The sequence below is a fragment of the Venustampulla echinocandica genome (genome assembly GCF_003357145.1).
Source record: "Venustampulla echinocandica strain BP 5553 chromosome Unknown scaffold_1, whole genome shotgun sequence".
In the NCBI taxonomy this organism is placed as follows: domain Eukaryota; kingdom Fungi; phylum Ascomycota; class Leotiomycetes; order Helotiales; family Pleuroascaceae; genus Venustampulla; species Venustampulla echinocandica.
In genome coordinates this window covers 4,152,031-4,166,860 of record NW_022474206.1, presented here as the reverse complement: position 1 = coordinate 4,166,860, position 14,830 = coordinate 4,152,031, and the positions used below count along the sequence as shown (strand labels likewise).

The following is a 14,830-nucleotide window of genomic DNA, read 5'->3' as shown; positions in this document are numbered from 1 at the left end:
CAGCCATTGTCTTTTTGGCTCACTTATAAATTAAGAACGCCGACAGTTATGCAGAAAGAAGCACAAACACCGTTCCCTCCCTTATCTTTCCTTTTCCTCTCGTAAAATCAGCGTTTGAATATCGCCCCTTCATCGATTCGTCATCGTTTAATATCCCGGGTATCATTCGGTGGGTGCTTCAATTGTTGGGACAGAAGCGGTGGTCGTAGCGTCAGCAGGTGCCTTGAAACCCGCATGATCGGAGTGCTTTTTATAGAAGTAGTTATCAGGTTTAGGCTTCAGCTCAGCTGGAAGTTCCTCCAACACTGTCGCGAGTATAGCATCGATCGACTTCTGTTTCGAAGAATCCCGGTGCCAAACCGATATGAGATGAGAGTTGAATCGGACCGACAGTCCAACCCCACAAAGCTGGTCTCCTAGAATAAACGTTAGCTCTGTCCCTCCGCCTTGCATGTACTTTTAAGCGCATTCAATGCTAATCCAGGATATATCTTCCCCCTTATTAGGGAAATTGGACCTACCAAGATCCAAACAGCCCTGTAGTTTCTCTCCGATAGCCATGAGCTGGACTCTCGTCCAAAAGTCCGGTCCGTTTGCTTTTGGCACACGAAATGTCCAACTTCCGCCATTTATATTCCTCCTATCTTCCCATATAGGCTGAAAGCCCTGCTTGAACAAATAAATCGACTCTCGCATCTTGATTTGATCGACCGGGGTGTTATTGTTGTAACGCCAAAAGTCTTGAACAGACTCGATTTGGGAACCAATCTGTTCAAGAGTTGCCTGGTAGCTCCCATCTGTGGATTTCTGCTGGTCTTTCTGCTGTCTTCACCGGGATATTAGTTTCTTCGATATAGTAGTCCGATTCCATTTCAGGAACACGAGGCTTACCTGTCAAAATATACATTCCAGTAATGTTGGGTTGGTAAAGGGCGCATAGCCTTTAGCATATTCTTCTTCGCATCATCCCGTTGCTCTGCAGGTGAGCCGGTGTCGCTGGGCCCAGGGGCAGAGTTCAAGCCTCTTGTCATTAGGGACGGTCTCATTGCCATGTTGGTCTAGTTGGATGACAGCCTCGTCTGCTGAAGGAGCGGTATACTAGGATCGAACTTTCTAGGTGTCGAGGTGCAAAGCAAGGGAGTGAGAGAAAGTGGGAAATGGACGAGGAACGCTGGTTTCACAAAGGTATTCAAGTCGAAGAATTGAGGACGGTAGCACAAAGAGGGACGGTTGGAGTTGGAGGTTGAGGACGCGTGCAACACCAGAACGCCCGCCTCAAAGGGGCAGGGCCTCCCATCCCTGCACGGCGATGAAACAGTGGCGGGGAATTCAAGCTCTACGTCCAGAACATCGCCTAAAAAAGATAAGCGATAAGCGCAATATCAAAATTGTACATGTGCTCATAATCTCGTCATTCTTCAACAATACAACACGGCATTAGTAGCTCTTTCTCATCAACAGCCCTTATGACTAGATCCATTCCAATTATTTGCCCTTTCGTCCCTGTTGCACTGTAGCCTTAGCTGGCTCAAGTGTTCGACGATAATAACCCTTAGCGCAGAAAACCTCGTCCTGTAAGTTATACGCCCTTTGAACTCTTCCCATGATTTCCTTCTTTCGTTGCTAGTTGCAAGGAAATTTCCATCCTATTGTCTTGTACACATTTCCCACTTGCACGTTTACAAAAACTGAAAATATGTCTGAAATTCAGAATCTTTTCGCGGCTACCGACTTCTTCAAACCGGCTCACTACCAGCGCTTGCTTGTGACCAAACTCCAGCAGTGGATCGAAGGTAATATACTCACTCATTGTTTGATATCAAGGAGGCCATGGGCGCCAGTACAACAACGTTGACTAATTGTTGATAGAGTTTGAGACCTTAGGCGCCGCCGCAGCCATGGGCTCATCTTCAACCTATAGAGAAGAGATGGCCCTAGAAATTGCTAAAGCAATGTTATCTACTTACAGTGAGTCCTCTAAAAATATTTCTTGTCGTTATCTTTATCTTAACTTACATTTTTAGTGTCTGGCGAATTCCAATATTCTGCTCGCCTTCGAGAAATTGCTGTCGTGGGTGGCCAAGCCTGGCTGGATCAAAAATGTGCCAAATTGGTAGCTGAACATATTCAGTTTGACGAATCTCAGATTCAAGTCATTACGGATATTCTTAAAACTCATGGACCCGTTCATAAAGGGCAAAGTGCCGATTATTCTTCCGATGCTTCTACCTCTAGCTCTTCGTCATCTAGTTCTTCGCCTTCTCCAGCTTCAGCAGGAATTGCTTCTGGATCTTCTTCCTCTTCCTCTAGGAAACCCTTTGGCTTTAGCACCTCCTCCGAAGAAATTACCAATGTCCGGCCTTTGAATCAGAAGCCATGCTTCCGTTTCCAACCTTCTTCTCTGGCAAATACATTACCCGGCTTTCTCGCCTCAATGAAGGCTGCTAATGATGTACTTGCAACCGGGGAATCGGGGGAGCATAAGATCGAGCTCTCCGAGAGCGATTCAGACCAGCCCCATATCGAAATGAATTTGGGACTTGGCGTGTTAGAGGAGATCAAGGGCGAGAATGAGTCTCTTTCGTCCCCAGTCGCTATCAAAGGAAAAGGGTCTGTTACCAAACCAGCGACACCAACCCAGCCCAAATTTAGCACCAAGAAGAAAGACAGCATATCTTCCGGTCTCGACAGCAGCCCAACCTCCGAGTCTTCAAGTTCGCCATCTTCCTCGGTAAAGCTTAAATTGATCCACCATGAAAAGGATATTGAACCCATGGCGGAAAAGAGAAACCCCGCCAAGACGCCCAAAAAGGTCAAGATGACTCACAAGGCCTCTCGCCCGTCAAAATCCTTTACCAACTCTATTTCCATGGACAAGCCTAAGAAACGCATTATGATCAAGTTATTGATCAAGCAGCCCCCTTCCTCCGAACTGACTAAGGTAGAACTTGAAACCGATTACGATTGGTCCTCGGTTTCCGGATACGACGAGGACCAAGAGACTGAACGGTTCCCGGCATATGCCGAACCGCCGCCGGAGGAGTTGGAAGCGTTCTCGGATAGCATAATGTCCGTAGCTGGTTCAAACCAGTTACCAGGATACACTGTGGTTGTTGGGGGAGGTTAAAATTATGGGGGCAAGGGGGGGGCGAATGGGGCGAGAAGGGGTGCTGGTCTGTTGGCCTTGTGGAGATACCCGGCATAAAGCCATCATAGCCATGTTTGAATGAGTTAAATCATTACCATATTTGCAGGTTTTTTTATTCTTGTAGGTGTGCCCATCATTCTTTTATCCCTAATCATTCTTCTCGAAATAAGACTTTGGCATTTTGCACTATTACCTACAAAATATATTCGATGTCTCAACACGATCACCCATACTTCCTCTCATACCATTGCTCAGCAACGGCATACCAAACTCCATCAAATAATATAGATTGCGAATGCGAATGCGAATGTGGATGTGGATGTGGATGTGGATGTGGATGTGGATGTGGATGTGGATGTGGATGTGGATGTGGATGTGGATGTGNATGTGGATGTGGATGTGGATGTGGATGTGGATGTGGATGTGGATGTGGATGTGGATGTGGATGTGGATGTGGATGTGACCCTCTATACCCTCTATCCAACCGTGTATCAAAGCCTGTTTAAGCGTTATATATATAGTTGTGCTTATAGCTGGCATATCAGTATGATACCTTCTCTATCAAATATCCAAAGGGAGGGCCGCCTCAATTACTGGCGGTTACTCGACAGCAGTCATTCAACCAGTGGATAAAACGTTAAAACGTCTTCCCTAAATAATACTGCGACCTAAACCCATGAATTACGAGATGGCTGATTCTAAACTCGTTTGTGTCCCCTTAGTTGAGTTCAATATGGGCGATGGATCTCGATACCCGCTCAGTTTACTTCATGCAACTGGGGCGGCCAAATATCTTCTGACTGGCCTCGTTCTCGAAAACAGTGCATGCAGGATTCTTAGGGCAACAATGGCGAGGAAGATGGAGTTGAAAGCGATGGGGATGAAAAATAATATTATCTTTTAATAGGACTTTTTACTCTTTCGAGGAATACAATCCGCTAACCATTCGCTATCTGTACGTAGCTATTGATAGGAGGAGAGCTTAGGATTTTGACCAACTACTATGGGAACTTTTGAGTAAAGAAGTTTGACTGTGAAGGTAAATATTAGACTTTGAAAGGACTAGGTTTAGCTTGTTGGCCTCAACCCGTGCTCAGAATTCATATTTTATATAAACTGTTTCATTACTATCATGATCGTAATAGGAAGGCCAAAGTTACGCTCCAGACTCCTTCGCTGGCCCACCCTAATTCGCTACAAAACCTCAAGATCACAGCCCACTATTGGATCCTACGATTTTCTTTGCCGACCTAACAATTCCATCCTTTGAAACCCAAAACTCCCCATCCCAGATGCTTGGTTAGTAACTTTCAAACGAGCCTTGCCCCAAAGGCTTTTGAAGCTGTAACGAACCGTAACTTATCATCCCCAATCTTCTTCTTAAACATATTCAGGTCTTGGAGCAATTCTTTCATAAAGCCTTGCACTTCATTTGCCTTCTCTTCGTGGACAGCAACGTCAATTCCCTCATCCTCATCGTAGTATTCCGACTCTGGCACCTCTGTTCTATCATCATTGCCGTTTTCTGCATCGTTGCCTATTGGGTCCCTCTCATGGGATTCGGAAATACTGCCCCGCGTCGCCCCACCTTGCACACTATTCCTTGCGCTGCGAACCTCAATCGGATTCTTCAGACTGTCGAGGGCAAGCTTCAAGTGTAGTCTCAGGGCATCATTCTCGGTCTGTAAATTGCGGATTTTGCCCTCTGCCACCATGCTCCGTTCTTCCATCATACGCTGCATCATGATGACTCTATTCTGGTATTCCTCGAGCTTTTCTTCCTGTTCCTTGCCTTCTTTCTCCCGCCGTCGGTTGTCCGACACGCTGAGTTGCAGAACGCGGATCTCTTCGGCCATGGCCGCAATTTGGGCATCACGCTCAGCCGCTGAGACATGGTCTTGGTTGACGACTGCTCGGGTACGGATTCTCTTGGCTTGGTCTGCATACCGTAGAGTTGATAGGGTTTCGTCATAATCTGAAGGAGCAATACAGGCGATCATGGCAGTCTTGCTATTCCCTCCTAACGAATCCTTGAGCAGCCAGGTTAGAATCGAGTCACGATACGGCACCACGTCCTTACTCCTTTTGCCAGGTCGCTGCTGCTTCGGATCAGCAAGGGCGGCGATTACTCGGCCGAGTGTCGTTAGAGATTTGTTAATATTACTTCCTTCACGGAGGCGGGCGCCTGTAGCCTCTGTAGCCTTGGCTCTCTCACTCCCAGCAAGATCTACCAGTCGTATACGTGCGGTGCGCTCAGTGGTCTCATCAGTCTCCATATCATGATGGATCTGCTTGAGCATAATCGTGAAGACCGAATGACTTCTGCTACTCGTATCATTCATCTTAGTGCTCGCCGTCGTACGGCTCGCATCCCCCATCTTCATATATCGCATGATTTCGGAGATGTTTTTAACCGGAGCATCGGTCAAGTCCTTTATGTAAGGCCCTTCAGTAGGCGATTCTCGGATTTTGAGGTAATAGGGGGGTTGGTTGGGTTGGACTGGGACGAGGAGGTCGCGGACATGCTCATTATACACTTCGAAATAGGAAACTCGAACGTTGTAGGAGATGTCGGGTGTTTCGTTATGCGCAGCTTCGATGCGTTGGAATAGATCTTCGCAGGTTCTGGGAATCAGGCCCGGCTGATCTGGAGTGCCCATCATAGTGTAACTTTTACCAGAGCCAGTCTGGCCATAAGCAAAGATGCACGTGTGATATCCCTCGAAATTATGATCCAGGAACTCCTCTCCCAGGCTGTTGTAGACATCCTCCTGATGTGCATAGTGCTCGTCGGCCTTGTTGTGACTCCAAAAGGAATTGTCAAAAGTAAATGCTTTTTCCTCAATGACTTTACGTGTTTTTGACCGCGTGTTGGCTGGATCTGTATCGTTCGGTACCAGCAATGTAGTCGCTTGATTGACAGGATTCATCTCGATGAGGCATTCTGCGCCTCGCTCCATTTCTATACGGGCTGATTAACCAGAGTTATAGAGATTGCCGATATATTCTTGCTCCATACCTCTAGGGAGGAAACCCCTCACTCTTACAACAACTCTCACATTTCCTCCTGGCGCATCTATCCTCATCACGCTCCCTTCTCGTGATCGCAGTGAAGGTGTCGAAGCAGAAGATCTCACGGAGCGCATTTCCGCTGCCACACTTGGCATTAGTCGCGGTTCCAGAGCCATATCAATCAATATTTCGTTAATGTCCAGAACTGTGTCTCGAAATCTCTGTTGGAGATTGGCGTACATAAAGTCGAGGGCTTCCCCACCGGTGTCTGTGTTTACTTGGGAGCTTGGACGAACGCGCTGTTGGCTGGGTGAAGAGAAACAAGGGTGGATAAGCAGGGGTGTGATAAGCGTAGTCACGTAGTCACGTGGGTTACAGCACTGCTCTCGACTTCACGGGCTGAGACTTCGTTACCAAAATAAAATGTTTGCCCTGGCTGGAGACTCGAATGTCAAACTTACTGGGTTGAGGGTTTCACTTTTATCAGCATCCTTATTATAAACATCCCAAGGAACTGGACCTCCATTCTGCTCGTGGCCGAGTGATGGGCTAACTCGGTAGCCTCGCACATTCATCTAGCGGTTCCCAACTGCGTCAGCCATTCGAAAATATCCTCTAAACTACAAATAATTACAATGGAGGCGCACTCCCGTGAGGCCCAAGGCCTGCTATATAGTCCGCATATAAGTAGCATGATGGTGGCAAACCCACGGCAAACGCGTCAATTTGTTCTAGGTCGGCCAAAAGAGCCATGAGGCCTTGTTGCTCGTCGGGATCTTCGATATTTTGGAAGACGCGGCGCATTGCTTCATGCCCATAGTGGGCCACTCCATCCTCATTATATTTCGGCACTATTGATTGTCTTTGCTCTCCTTCCACCTCTATCTCCCCATCAGGGTTGAGGATTGGGGGGAAATGACGGTCCTCTCCTCGAAGTAGAGACTGAGGATAAATGTGCTCCCTCGTCTGGGCCGGTCGGTGAATGATGCAGTGAGCTTCATTGACTGCAACTTTCTGAGCTGGCGGAGATTGTGGATGGCCCACGGGCCGAATCTGCGCAGAAGAAATAGAGGGAGAGAGAGGTGTTTGATTTCGTTCAAGTCGAGTCTATTGGCCAACGTTTGGCCCAATGTGAGCTGTGGGCTAAGTCTATACTGCCACAGATTCGTGCCCAACTGGACCGTATCTAGGTCTGAGTTGAAATATACAGCATGGCTAGTTCCATGCATTGTAAGAAGCGCTCTGTATCGTCCAGCTTTGATCAACGAGTGTTTTGCTTCTGGGATAGCATGGAATAAACTGGGCATTGAAGCCCCAATGACCTCCATTCTAGAGGTGTATGCCATAACAGTTATAGGCATACCGGCCGGATCCATACCCTGGACGGAAATCGGGATTCCAACTTCTGTTATCCTAACCACCCTTGGAGACAGGCAGTGGTTATACAGTTGGATTCTGAGTTCTCCAACAAGAGCTTGGAAGGGTCGAAACATCTGAAGTGCACTATTGCCTTGGGATGCGGTAGGTGCCATAGCAGCATTGCTGGTGATGGGCCTGGTGTTACCGGCGTCTGGGTCTGAATGAGACATGGTGCTAAGGAGGGGGTCAAAATGTGTCAAATTTCCACGCCGGCAGGGGATGGGAAAGATCGGAGAGATGGGGGGCGAGGAGAAGGGCGAGGGCGTGCCTACCTGGATACTTCCTGCATTAGATAGCTTCTCCTGGGTGTTTAAGGGAAGTTCGAGGTTATTCGCTCTAGCTGATCAAAGGATGGTACTTTGCTCAAGGCGGGGAAGCTTTTTCGTTGTTGACGAGAGGTCCTCAACGTGGGATAATAAACTCCTTATCGGAAAGCGTGCACACTATCTTTACATTTCCTGGATACGTCTTTTACACGCGTGGCACCGCGAAACTATCATCGCAGGCATTGGCAAAATTCACTGGCATCGATCTACGCTTTGGACTTTGTGGGTACCCATCTTTAACAGCATGAATGTTTCCTTTGCTCTTTTTGCATTATGGTTTATGCATTTGCGTCAACCGCAAAATTGTCATTATAAGCACTACCACGAAGTTCTCCAAATTATCTTCTTTCAATTTATGTCCTAGGCCCTGGCAAACTTCTCTCAGGATGCGTTGAAATATTACAAAGTAGATCTATAGTTTCCTTCGATCTATCTACTAAAAACTAGAAACTACTCCCAAAATGTTATCAGTTGAAATTTCCATTTTATTTAAGTCTTTGACTTCGTCGCACTCCTCCTTATATGCCTGCCAATATACACAGACCCTTTGAAATATAGTCTAGAGGCTTTTCAAATATATGTGGAAAATTTGTAAATACAACTGTGTCATAAAATGGCCTCGAGAAGTTTTGACCAACACAAGTTCCATATGCCCTGACTTGTGTCCGTCTACCCAGAGCGCTTCCAAATATTCCCATGGCCCCCTTTTAAGACGTATCCGGAGGTTGCTATCAGATCTATAAGCATCTCATATTATTTAGATTCTTGTTTTGTGTTCCTGAAAAGGGTTGGAGCTCTCTCTATTTTGCACATGCCTTCTGATGCTCGTAAAACCAACGTAGACGCTCGGCAGTATTTGTCCACCGAGAAACATCCTGCCTCTACAAATATTTCAACTGTTCCCTCGTGTCGATATTATGTGGGCAAAGCTTATGTGTTGGGTTCTAGAGGATATTCGACCTGTCAAGCATTCTCCGTCATCGCGAAAACCCATTACGGCCCAATTAATCTTTGGTAGTTAATGATCGCCCCTATTATTCCCAGCAGCTGGTCGCTAGTGAACCCGATAATTGAATCAACCATATATGTAAATCGGAGACAAAGTTGTTGGAATATAAGAAAATGTATTTGCTTATCAGTGGAAGCATATTTTAAATTCATTCCATGTTCTTACCACGCAACGTATTGCTGATGGCCGCTATGGAGTTTTGGTCGCCGTTAAACCTCGCCGTAGAGTACCTAGTAGAGTAGCACACATAACTAGCTCGTGAAATAAATGATCACGATTTCGCCTGAAGCTCTGGCTTGGTTTTTTGATCATGAATTTCTTACTTTTCTAAACGCATGCTTTACTGCAAACCTTCACCCAGTAAAACTCCACCAATATCCGGAATCAGCTTCTCGTCAGGAAAAAGCTTCTTCTTCGTCAACACAGTTCCTTGAGCATCCATGATCTTCAACAAATCTGCTAATTCTCCACTTTTCGGCGCACAGTATATGAGGTATCCCAATGCGAAGAGGAAGCCCCTGAGCGCTTCAGGCGAATCCTCCTCGACACTGATGGCTTCCAATAAGGACGCTGCGAGCTCGATTTGATCGCCTTCAGGTAGGCTTTCTAGATGCTCCTCTGCGCGTAGCTTGCCGTTCGCGACTGCTATATTGAAGGATAAGCTTGCGGCTGCGACTCGAACGTTGTGGTGTTCGTCATCGAGTAAACTGGTCGTTATTAATTGTATGATTGGAGTCGTTAAGCTTGGGCATGTGAGAATATGTTGTGGGTATAATGGACTTGAGAATAGATTGCAGGCCATTTGCAGTGCAACAAGTCGCAGAGAATATGGGCAGCCTTGTAATGTGGTAATATATGAGATGAGGGGTGCTATCGTCTTGCGATCCTTCTCCTCTGCGTAGTAACCGCTGAACCGGGGGTCGACCAACGCTAGCCGCAATAGATCAACTACTGTAAACATGATTTCGATGGGAAGTTGTAAGGGAGCTGATCGTAAGAATTTGCTAAAAGAATCGAGGTCTGGCAGAGTAACTCCTGCTGCTCCATCTTCACCGCGAGCCGCAACAAAGTGCATGACTCCTGATACAGCTGGATCGTCTGCGACAGGCCCCATCTTTGCCTTTAACTTGGGAAGAGGAGGTACTTTGCTGTATATGACCGGTTTGGTGTTTGTTCCGCGGAGACCTGGTAGAGGAAGTGATTCGTGTGGATGTGGTGGCCATGCCATCTGTACAAGCATCTGGATATTGCCTCGGAGCGTGGCTGGATCGCCCCCGGACCATTCGTTTTCCTGTACGCCATGTAGAAATGTTTTAAATGTTGGAGTCGCTCGGATATTGTACTTTTGCGAAATATCATATGCCCTTGAGATGTCTACCTTAATTAATATAGCCTTATGTGCTACCTCTGTCGCTAATTGGTTGTATAGAGGATAGAGCTGCTTGCAAGGCGCACAAGTAGCGGAAGTGAAGAATACTACAGCACATGAATTTTGAACCTCCGCTAAGATTTTGTTCAACTCGGCCAATGTTGTGACTTCTCTCACGGTCGAGGAGACTTGTTGATGTGTACTGGGTACCTTGGCTGGCTCATTTATGCCCAAGAATCCACCATTCTGTTTGTGCCTCTGGTCGACCATCTGGTCGAGTTGGGGCTGTAGTGCTCTGCCAAAAGGAGTGTTGAGGACCGTCGCTGGAAGAGTTGTAATATGGTCTGGTATTCCTTTACCGAGCAGAAATGTAGCAAAGTCGTTGGAGAAATTGTTGCAATTATGTGACCAGAGATCATACGCCTGGCTTTCGATTAGCTTCCGAGTCTTGGCTATTCAAAATGAGCCGTACCTCAGGGGTGTATATCTCCCTTAGCGATTCCAAATACTCTATGGCCACGTCCATTGGCAATTGCGTTTCCCCCAGCGGAATAATTTCCATCGGCCGGCCCAGATGCGTCTGTCCTGGAACAACAGTCTTGATTCCGCTATCGTAGACGTATTCTACGCCCTCCAATACTATCGAAGTATGGTACACAGCATCAATATGGGTTCCAAGAAGGGCAGCAGAAAACTGCCGCGCAATCCCGTTTGACAGATCATACACGTAGAGTTGAACGTCCATGGTCCAGGCGAATTCAGCGTCTGAGATTGGAGGTCGGTCGGGAGAGGGAGGTCGGAGGGGGAAGTAGTGGAGGGACAGTTTCAAGGCCAGTGAGAAGGCATGCCGCGCTGTGAAATAGGGTAGGGCTGCGAATATATTCTTCTATTCTATTCTATGCATGATCATCTATTCATTTTGCATCTTACCTAGCAATGTTAAGTCCTCGGTACAGGCAGCGAGGCTACGCAATTGATGTCCATGCTGCTGCGCCCGCCACATGTGGCTGAACCAAATCTGCATTTCCGCTTTGGTCAGCGCCGAGGACGCAACATGCAGGGGTGCGCCGTGTCCAGATTTCCTCTGGGCGAGTTACCACAGATCTCCCCTTTATTTTCTTGTCGTCTTCCCCGTTAATGTTCACTTCGTCCTCAACATCCTCACCCTCTCTCTTTTCGATATAATTCTCAGGTCGTCATCGGACCTGTGAGTATTAGTATCTGCCAGTCATTCCCTCCATATGCGACGCACTTCAGTCTCGCTGCCGACCAGAAACGTAGCCCACGATCCCCACGAGAAAGCAGCCAGATACGATACTCGAGCTGCCAGGGAGAGCGCCGCCGGCCTCCTGGGGAAGGTCAAAGCCGCATGGATGACGCAAAGCCAGCGTTCTAGATATTTGAAAACGGGGGGCATCTTGCTCTTCATCGTCTTCTTATTTTACTATCTCTCCCCGGGCGGAGTAGATGTCCATACCGCAGGTATTTTGGATCGGATCAACCTATCTCAATGATTTTGAGTGTTCTGACAAATACAGACTTAGGTCCACATAAAGAGAGCGTGGAAGGCGAGGCGGCTTCTGACCCGTTACTGTCTACAACGAAGTGTTCACAGTCCAGCGACAAGTCAAAGCCAATTGTTCAATATGCCCTCATGATTGATGCGGGGAGCACGGGCTCCCGAATCCATGTTTACAGATTCAACAACTGCGGTGATACCCCAGAGCTAGAAGATGAAGTATTCAAGATGACAGAGCCGAAGAAAGGGGGTTCGGGGTTGAGCTCGTTCAAGACAGATCCCCTAGGAGCTGCAAAGAGTCTCGATGTCCTGATGGATGTTGCGATGGAGTCAGTTCCAGATAAACTCAAGTCATGCACTCCTGTCGCGGTCAAAGCAACAGCCGGTCTCCGATTTCTTGGAACTGAAATGAGCCAGAAGATCCTTGATGCCGTTCGCACCAGACTGGAGACGGTCTACCCTTTCCCTGTTGTGTCAAAACAAGAGAACGGAGTCGCAATAATGGCTGGAGAGGACGAGGGTGTCTACGCATGGATCACGACAAATTACCTTCTTGGCAACATTGGCGGACCTGAGAAGGCCAAGACGGCAGCAGTGTTCGATCTAGGTGGCGGCTCAACTCAGGTCGTTTTTGAGCCAAACTTTGAGCTGCCGGAGAAGATGGAGGAGGGCAGCCACAAGTACAAGCTCGACTTTGGCGGAAGAACCTTCGAGCTCTACCAGCATTCTCATCTCGGATATGGTCTCATGTCAGCTCGCAAATCCATCCACCGTGCGCTTATTGAGGACCTTCATTCAAACGATCCATCCGATATCACCTGGGTTTCTAAGCCGATCATAAACCCTTGCATCGCCCCGGGAATGGCCCAGGATGTTGACGTCGAACTCGTCAAAGGCCATGCCCTTGGAGAGAAAGTATCTGTCAATATGGTCGGCCCGTCATCCCCAGCTCCCACACAATGTCTCAAACTTGCCGAGAAGATTCTATTCAAGGAGGCTGTATGCAAGGTTGCCCCCTGTTCGTTCAATGGTGTCCATCAGCCCTCTTTAGAGAAGACTTTCTCGAGTGAGGACGTGTACACCTTTTCGTACTTTTTCGACCGGACCGACCCCCTTGGAATGCGCGAATCCTTCACGTTAAAGGACTTGCAAGCGGTGACCGACCAAGTCTGTGGCGGTGTATCTAGCTGGAATGCTTTCGAGAGTGTGCCTGGAGCAATTGCCGAGTTGGAAGACCGACCTGAACACTGCCTGGACTTGAATTTCATGCTGGCTCTTCTTCACACTGGGTACGAGATGCCTATTGATAGAGAGGTCAAGATCGCCAAGAAGATTAAAGGAAATGAGCTTGGTTGGTGTCTTGGAGCCAGGTAAGCTATTAAATAACATCCAAATTGACAACCCACTAACATGCCATTTAGTTTGCCTTTGCTGAGCCAGTCATCCGGCTGGCAATGTCGCTTCAAAGAAATTTCATAGATGGTTTTGGGAAAATGCACTGCAGGCGTCAATTCATTCCTGTTTTAATAGGCTTAAGGTTGCTAGAAGGGACTAGGAAAAATACGAATTTACTTGTACATAGTTTATTCTTTAATCAACGTAATGACTGATATCTCATTTTCCTTCGTAGCACAACTCCCATTATGATAACATACTAGCATGTTACTAGAGGGTTTCGAGGTGTGCCAAAGTGAAACTTGGTAAGGCAGCAATTGATGTAAACATGGGAGTCGTCGAAGGCGCATGTTGGAAGCGGTTTCGATGCATGCCCCACCTCTTAAGTGAGAAGTTATACAGAGGATCAGGATTTATTGCACATCGCATTTGAAAGAAGTAGTAGACTGTCATGCTGCTAATGCGACAGAATATACTTTTATTACATATCGCACTTTAAGTGGTAAAATGGTAGAGCGAAAGACAAGCGTTTAGGACGTGGCTGATAGCGGGAGTAGCATATCTCGTTTGGCTTCCCACTTGGACATCTAAGGACTCTGAGCGGTCGTTCTCTTAGTGGTTAGCAGTGTGTGCGTGTTGCACGTGCTTTGTGGCCAGTATTTGGCCGTGGGGTAAAGTTCTTGGTATTCTGGTTTTGAACAAGGAGTCAGTGGGTATCTTGAACGTATTGTTGTGTTAACAAGGAGCATTGTTAGTATTGTTGCTTGCCGAGGGTTAATGTAGCGCGATGGAGTGAATACGCTCGGTTAGTATTGAGGGCGCTGATGGTATTGTTGTTTGCCTGCATCAAATGCAGCACAATAAAGGCAATACTCGTAGACAATAGTATAGCTATTCAAAAGAGCGAATCGTCAGTAATCCCACCTGAATCAAGTAATTCTTGCTTCGTCTTGTTTCTTGTCTTAAACAACCACGACAACAACTCCTCTTTCTGATACCCTCTACCAACGAGTCGTCGAGCGATAGAATCCAATTCCAATAGTCAACCTCGCCAACAAAAGCTATAAATCCCACGATTCGTTCAGAGATGCCTCAGCCAACCCGCTCTCAGTTACGCCCCCTTCAAGCTCCAACGGCCCCCTACTATCTGAGGGATCTTCCGGGCCGCAAGAGGCACTATGCCCAGCCTTCCGCTCGGGTATCGTCGCCGCGTCTCCCGCTCAACATTGCTCCGGCGCCTAAGCCAAAGAACCGACTAAAGCTCCGCCTCATCATTCGACACCATCCTACAGCCAACCAAGTCCCTCGCCATGTCCAGGCCCCAAGCAAGCAGGACACGCAAACCCGCGCTGGTTTAAACTGCACTTCCTCCAACGAGGATCCCCTCCATGGCCTAGAGAGCCACCATCAACACGACGAACTCTTGGATTTAGACTGCAGTTCCCCCCGCGTCTATTCCGGACCATTGGGCCAAGACGCACATACCATTGACCCCATTGAGGGCAGGTATTGCCAATCTCCAGAACCGATATCAAGGGAAAGAGGCGGGGATTTAGATCCTACTCAGAGCATAAAAGCGGGGGAGTTGGAAGATATGGAGAAGGATATGAAAAGGAAGTAGAAGAAGGACGAG

The 14,830-nt window shown here is 47.5% G+C and overlaps 6 protein-coding genes across 6 annotated transcripts; 3 read left to right on the top strand and 3 right to left on the bottom strand.

The window, feature by feature from the left end:
- Window positions 1–162: 162 nt before the first annotated feature.
- BP5553_03905 (Translation initiation factor eIF4e) lies at window positions 163–1,052 on the bottom strand (the record flags this gene model as incomplete). Its single annotated transcript, XM_032012528.1, has 3 exons — window positions 163–416; window positions 522–826; window positions 892–1,052. The coding sequence occupies 3 exons, from the start codon at window positions 1,050–1,052 to the stop codon at window positions 163–165; spliced, it is 720 nt and encodes a 239-aa protein (XP_031872221.1).
- Window positions 1,053–1,696: 644 nt separating this feature from the next.
- On the top strand, window positions 1,697–3,127 carry BP5553_03904 (uncharacterized protein; the record flags this gene model as incomplete). Its single annotated transcript, XM_032012527.1, has 3 exons — window positions 1,697–1,793; window positions 1,870–1,968; window positions 2,025–3,127. 3 exons carry the CDS (start codon window positions 1,697–1,699, stop codon window positions 3,125–3,127), a joined length of 1,299 nt encoding a protein of 432 aa, XP_031872220.1.
- A 1,331-nt stretch (window positions 3,128–4,458) lies between these two features.
- Window positions 4,459–7,749, bottom strand: BP5553_03903 (uncharacterized protein; the record flags this gene model as incomplete). The annotated part of the gene is made up of 5 exons (XM_032012526.1): window positions 4,459–6,110; window positions 6,168–6,459; window positions 6,622–6,735; window positions 6,872–7,267; window positions 7,342–7,749. The coding sequence occupies 5 exons, from the start codon at window positions 7,747–7,749 to the stop codon at window positions 4,459–4,461; spliced, it is 2,862 nt and encodes a 953-aa protein (XP_031872219.1).
- Window positions 7,750–9,254: 1,505 nt separating this feature from the next.
- Window positions 9,255–11,028, bottom strand: BP5553_03902 (uncharacterized protein; the record flags this gene model as incomplete). The annotated part of the gene is made up of 2 exons (XM_032012525.1): window positions 9,255–10,706; window positions 10,756–11,028. The coding sequence occupies 2 exons, from the start codon at window positions 11,026–11,028 to the stop codon at window positions 9,255–9,257; spliced, it is 1,725 nt and encodes a 574-aa protein (XP_031872218.1).
- Window positions 11,029–11,524: 496 nt separating this feature from the next.
- BP5553_03901 (Guanosine-diphosphatase-like protein) lies at window positions 11,525–13,281 on the top strand (the record flags this gene model as incomplete). The annotated part of the gene is made up of 3 exons (XM_032012524.1): window positions 11,525–11,765; window positions 11,822–13,172; window positions 13,224–13,281. 3 exons carry the CDS (start codon window positions 11,525–11,527, stop codon window positions 13,279–13,281), a joined length of 1,650 nt encoding a protein of 549 aa, XP_031872217.1.
- Window positions 13,282–14,284: 1,003 nt separating this feature from the next.
- BP5553_03900 (uncharacterized protein) lies at window positions 14,285–14,818 on the top strand (the record flags this gene model as incomplete). Its single annotated transcript, XM_032012523.1, has 1 exon — window positions 14,285–14,818. The coding sequence occupies one exon, from the start codon at window positions 14,285–14,287 to the stop codon at window positions 14,816–14,818; it is 534 nt and encodes a 177-aa protein (XP_031872216.1).
- Between the last annotated feature and the right edge of the window lie 12 nt (window positions 14,819–14,830).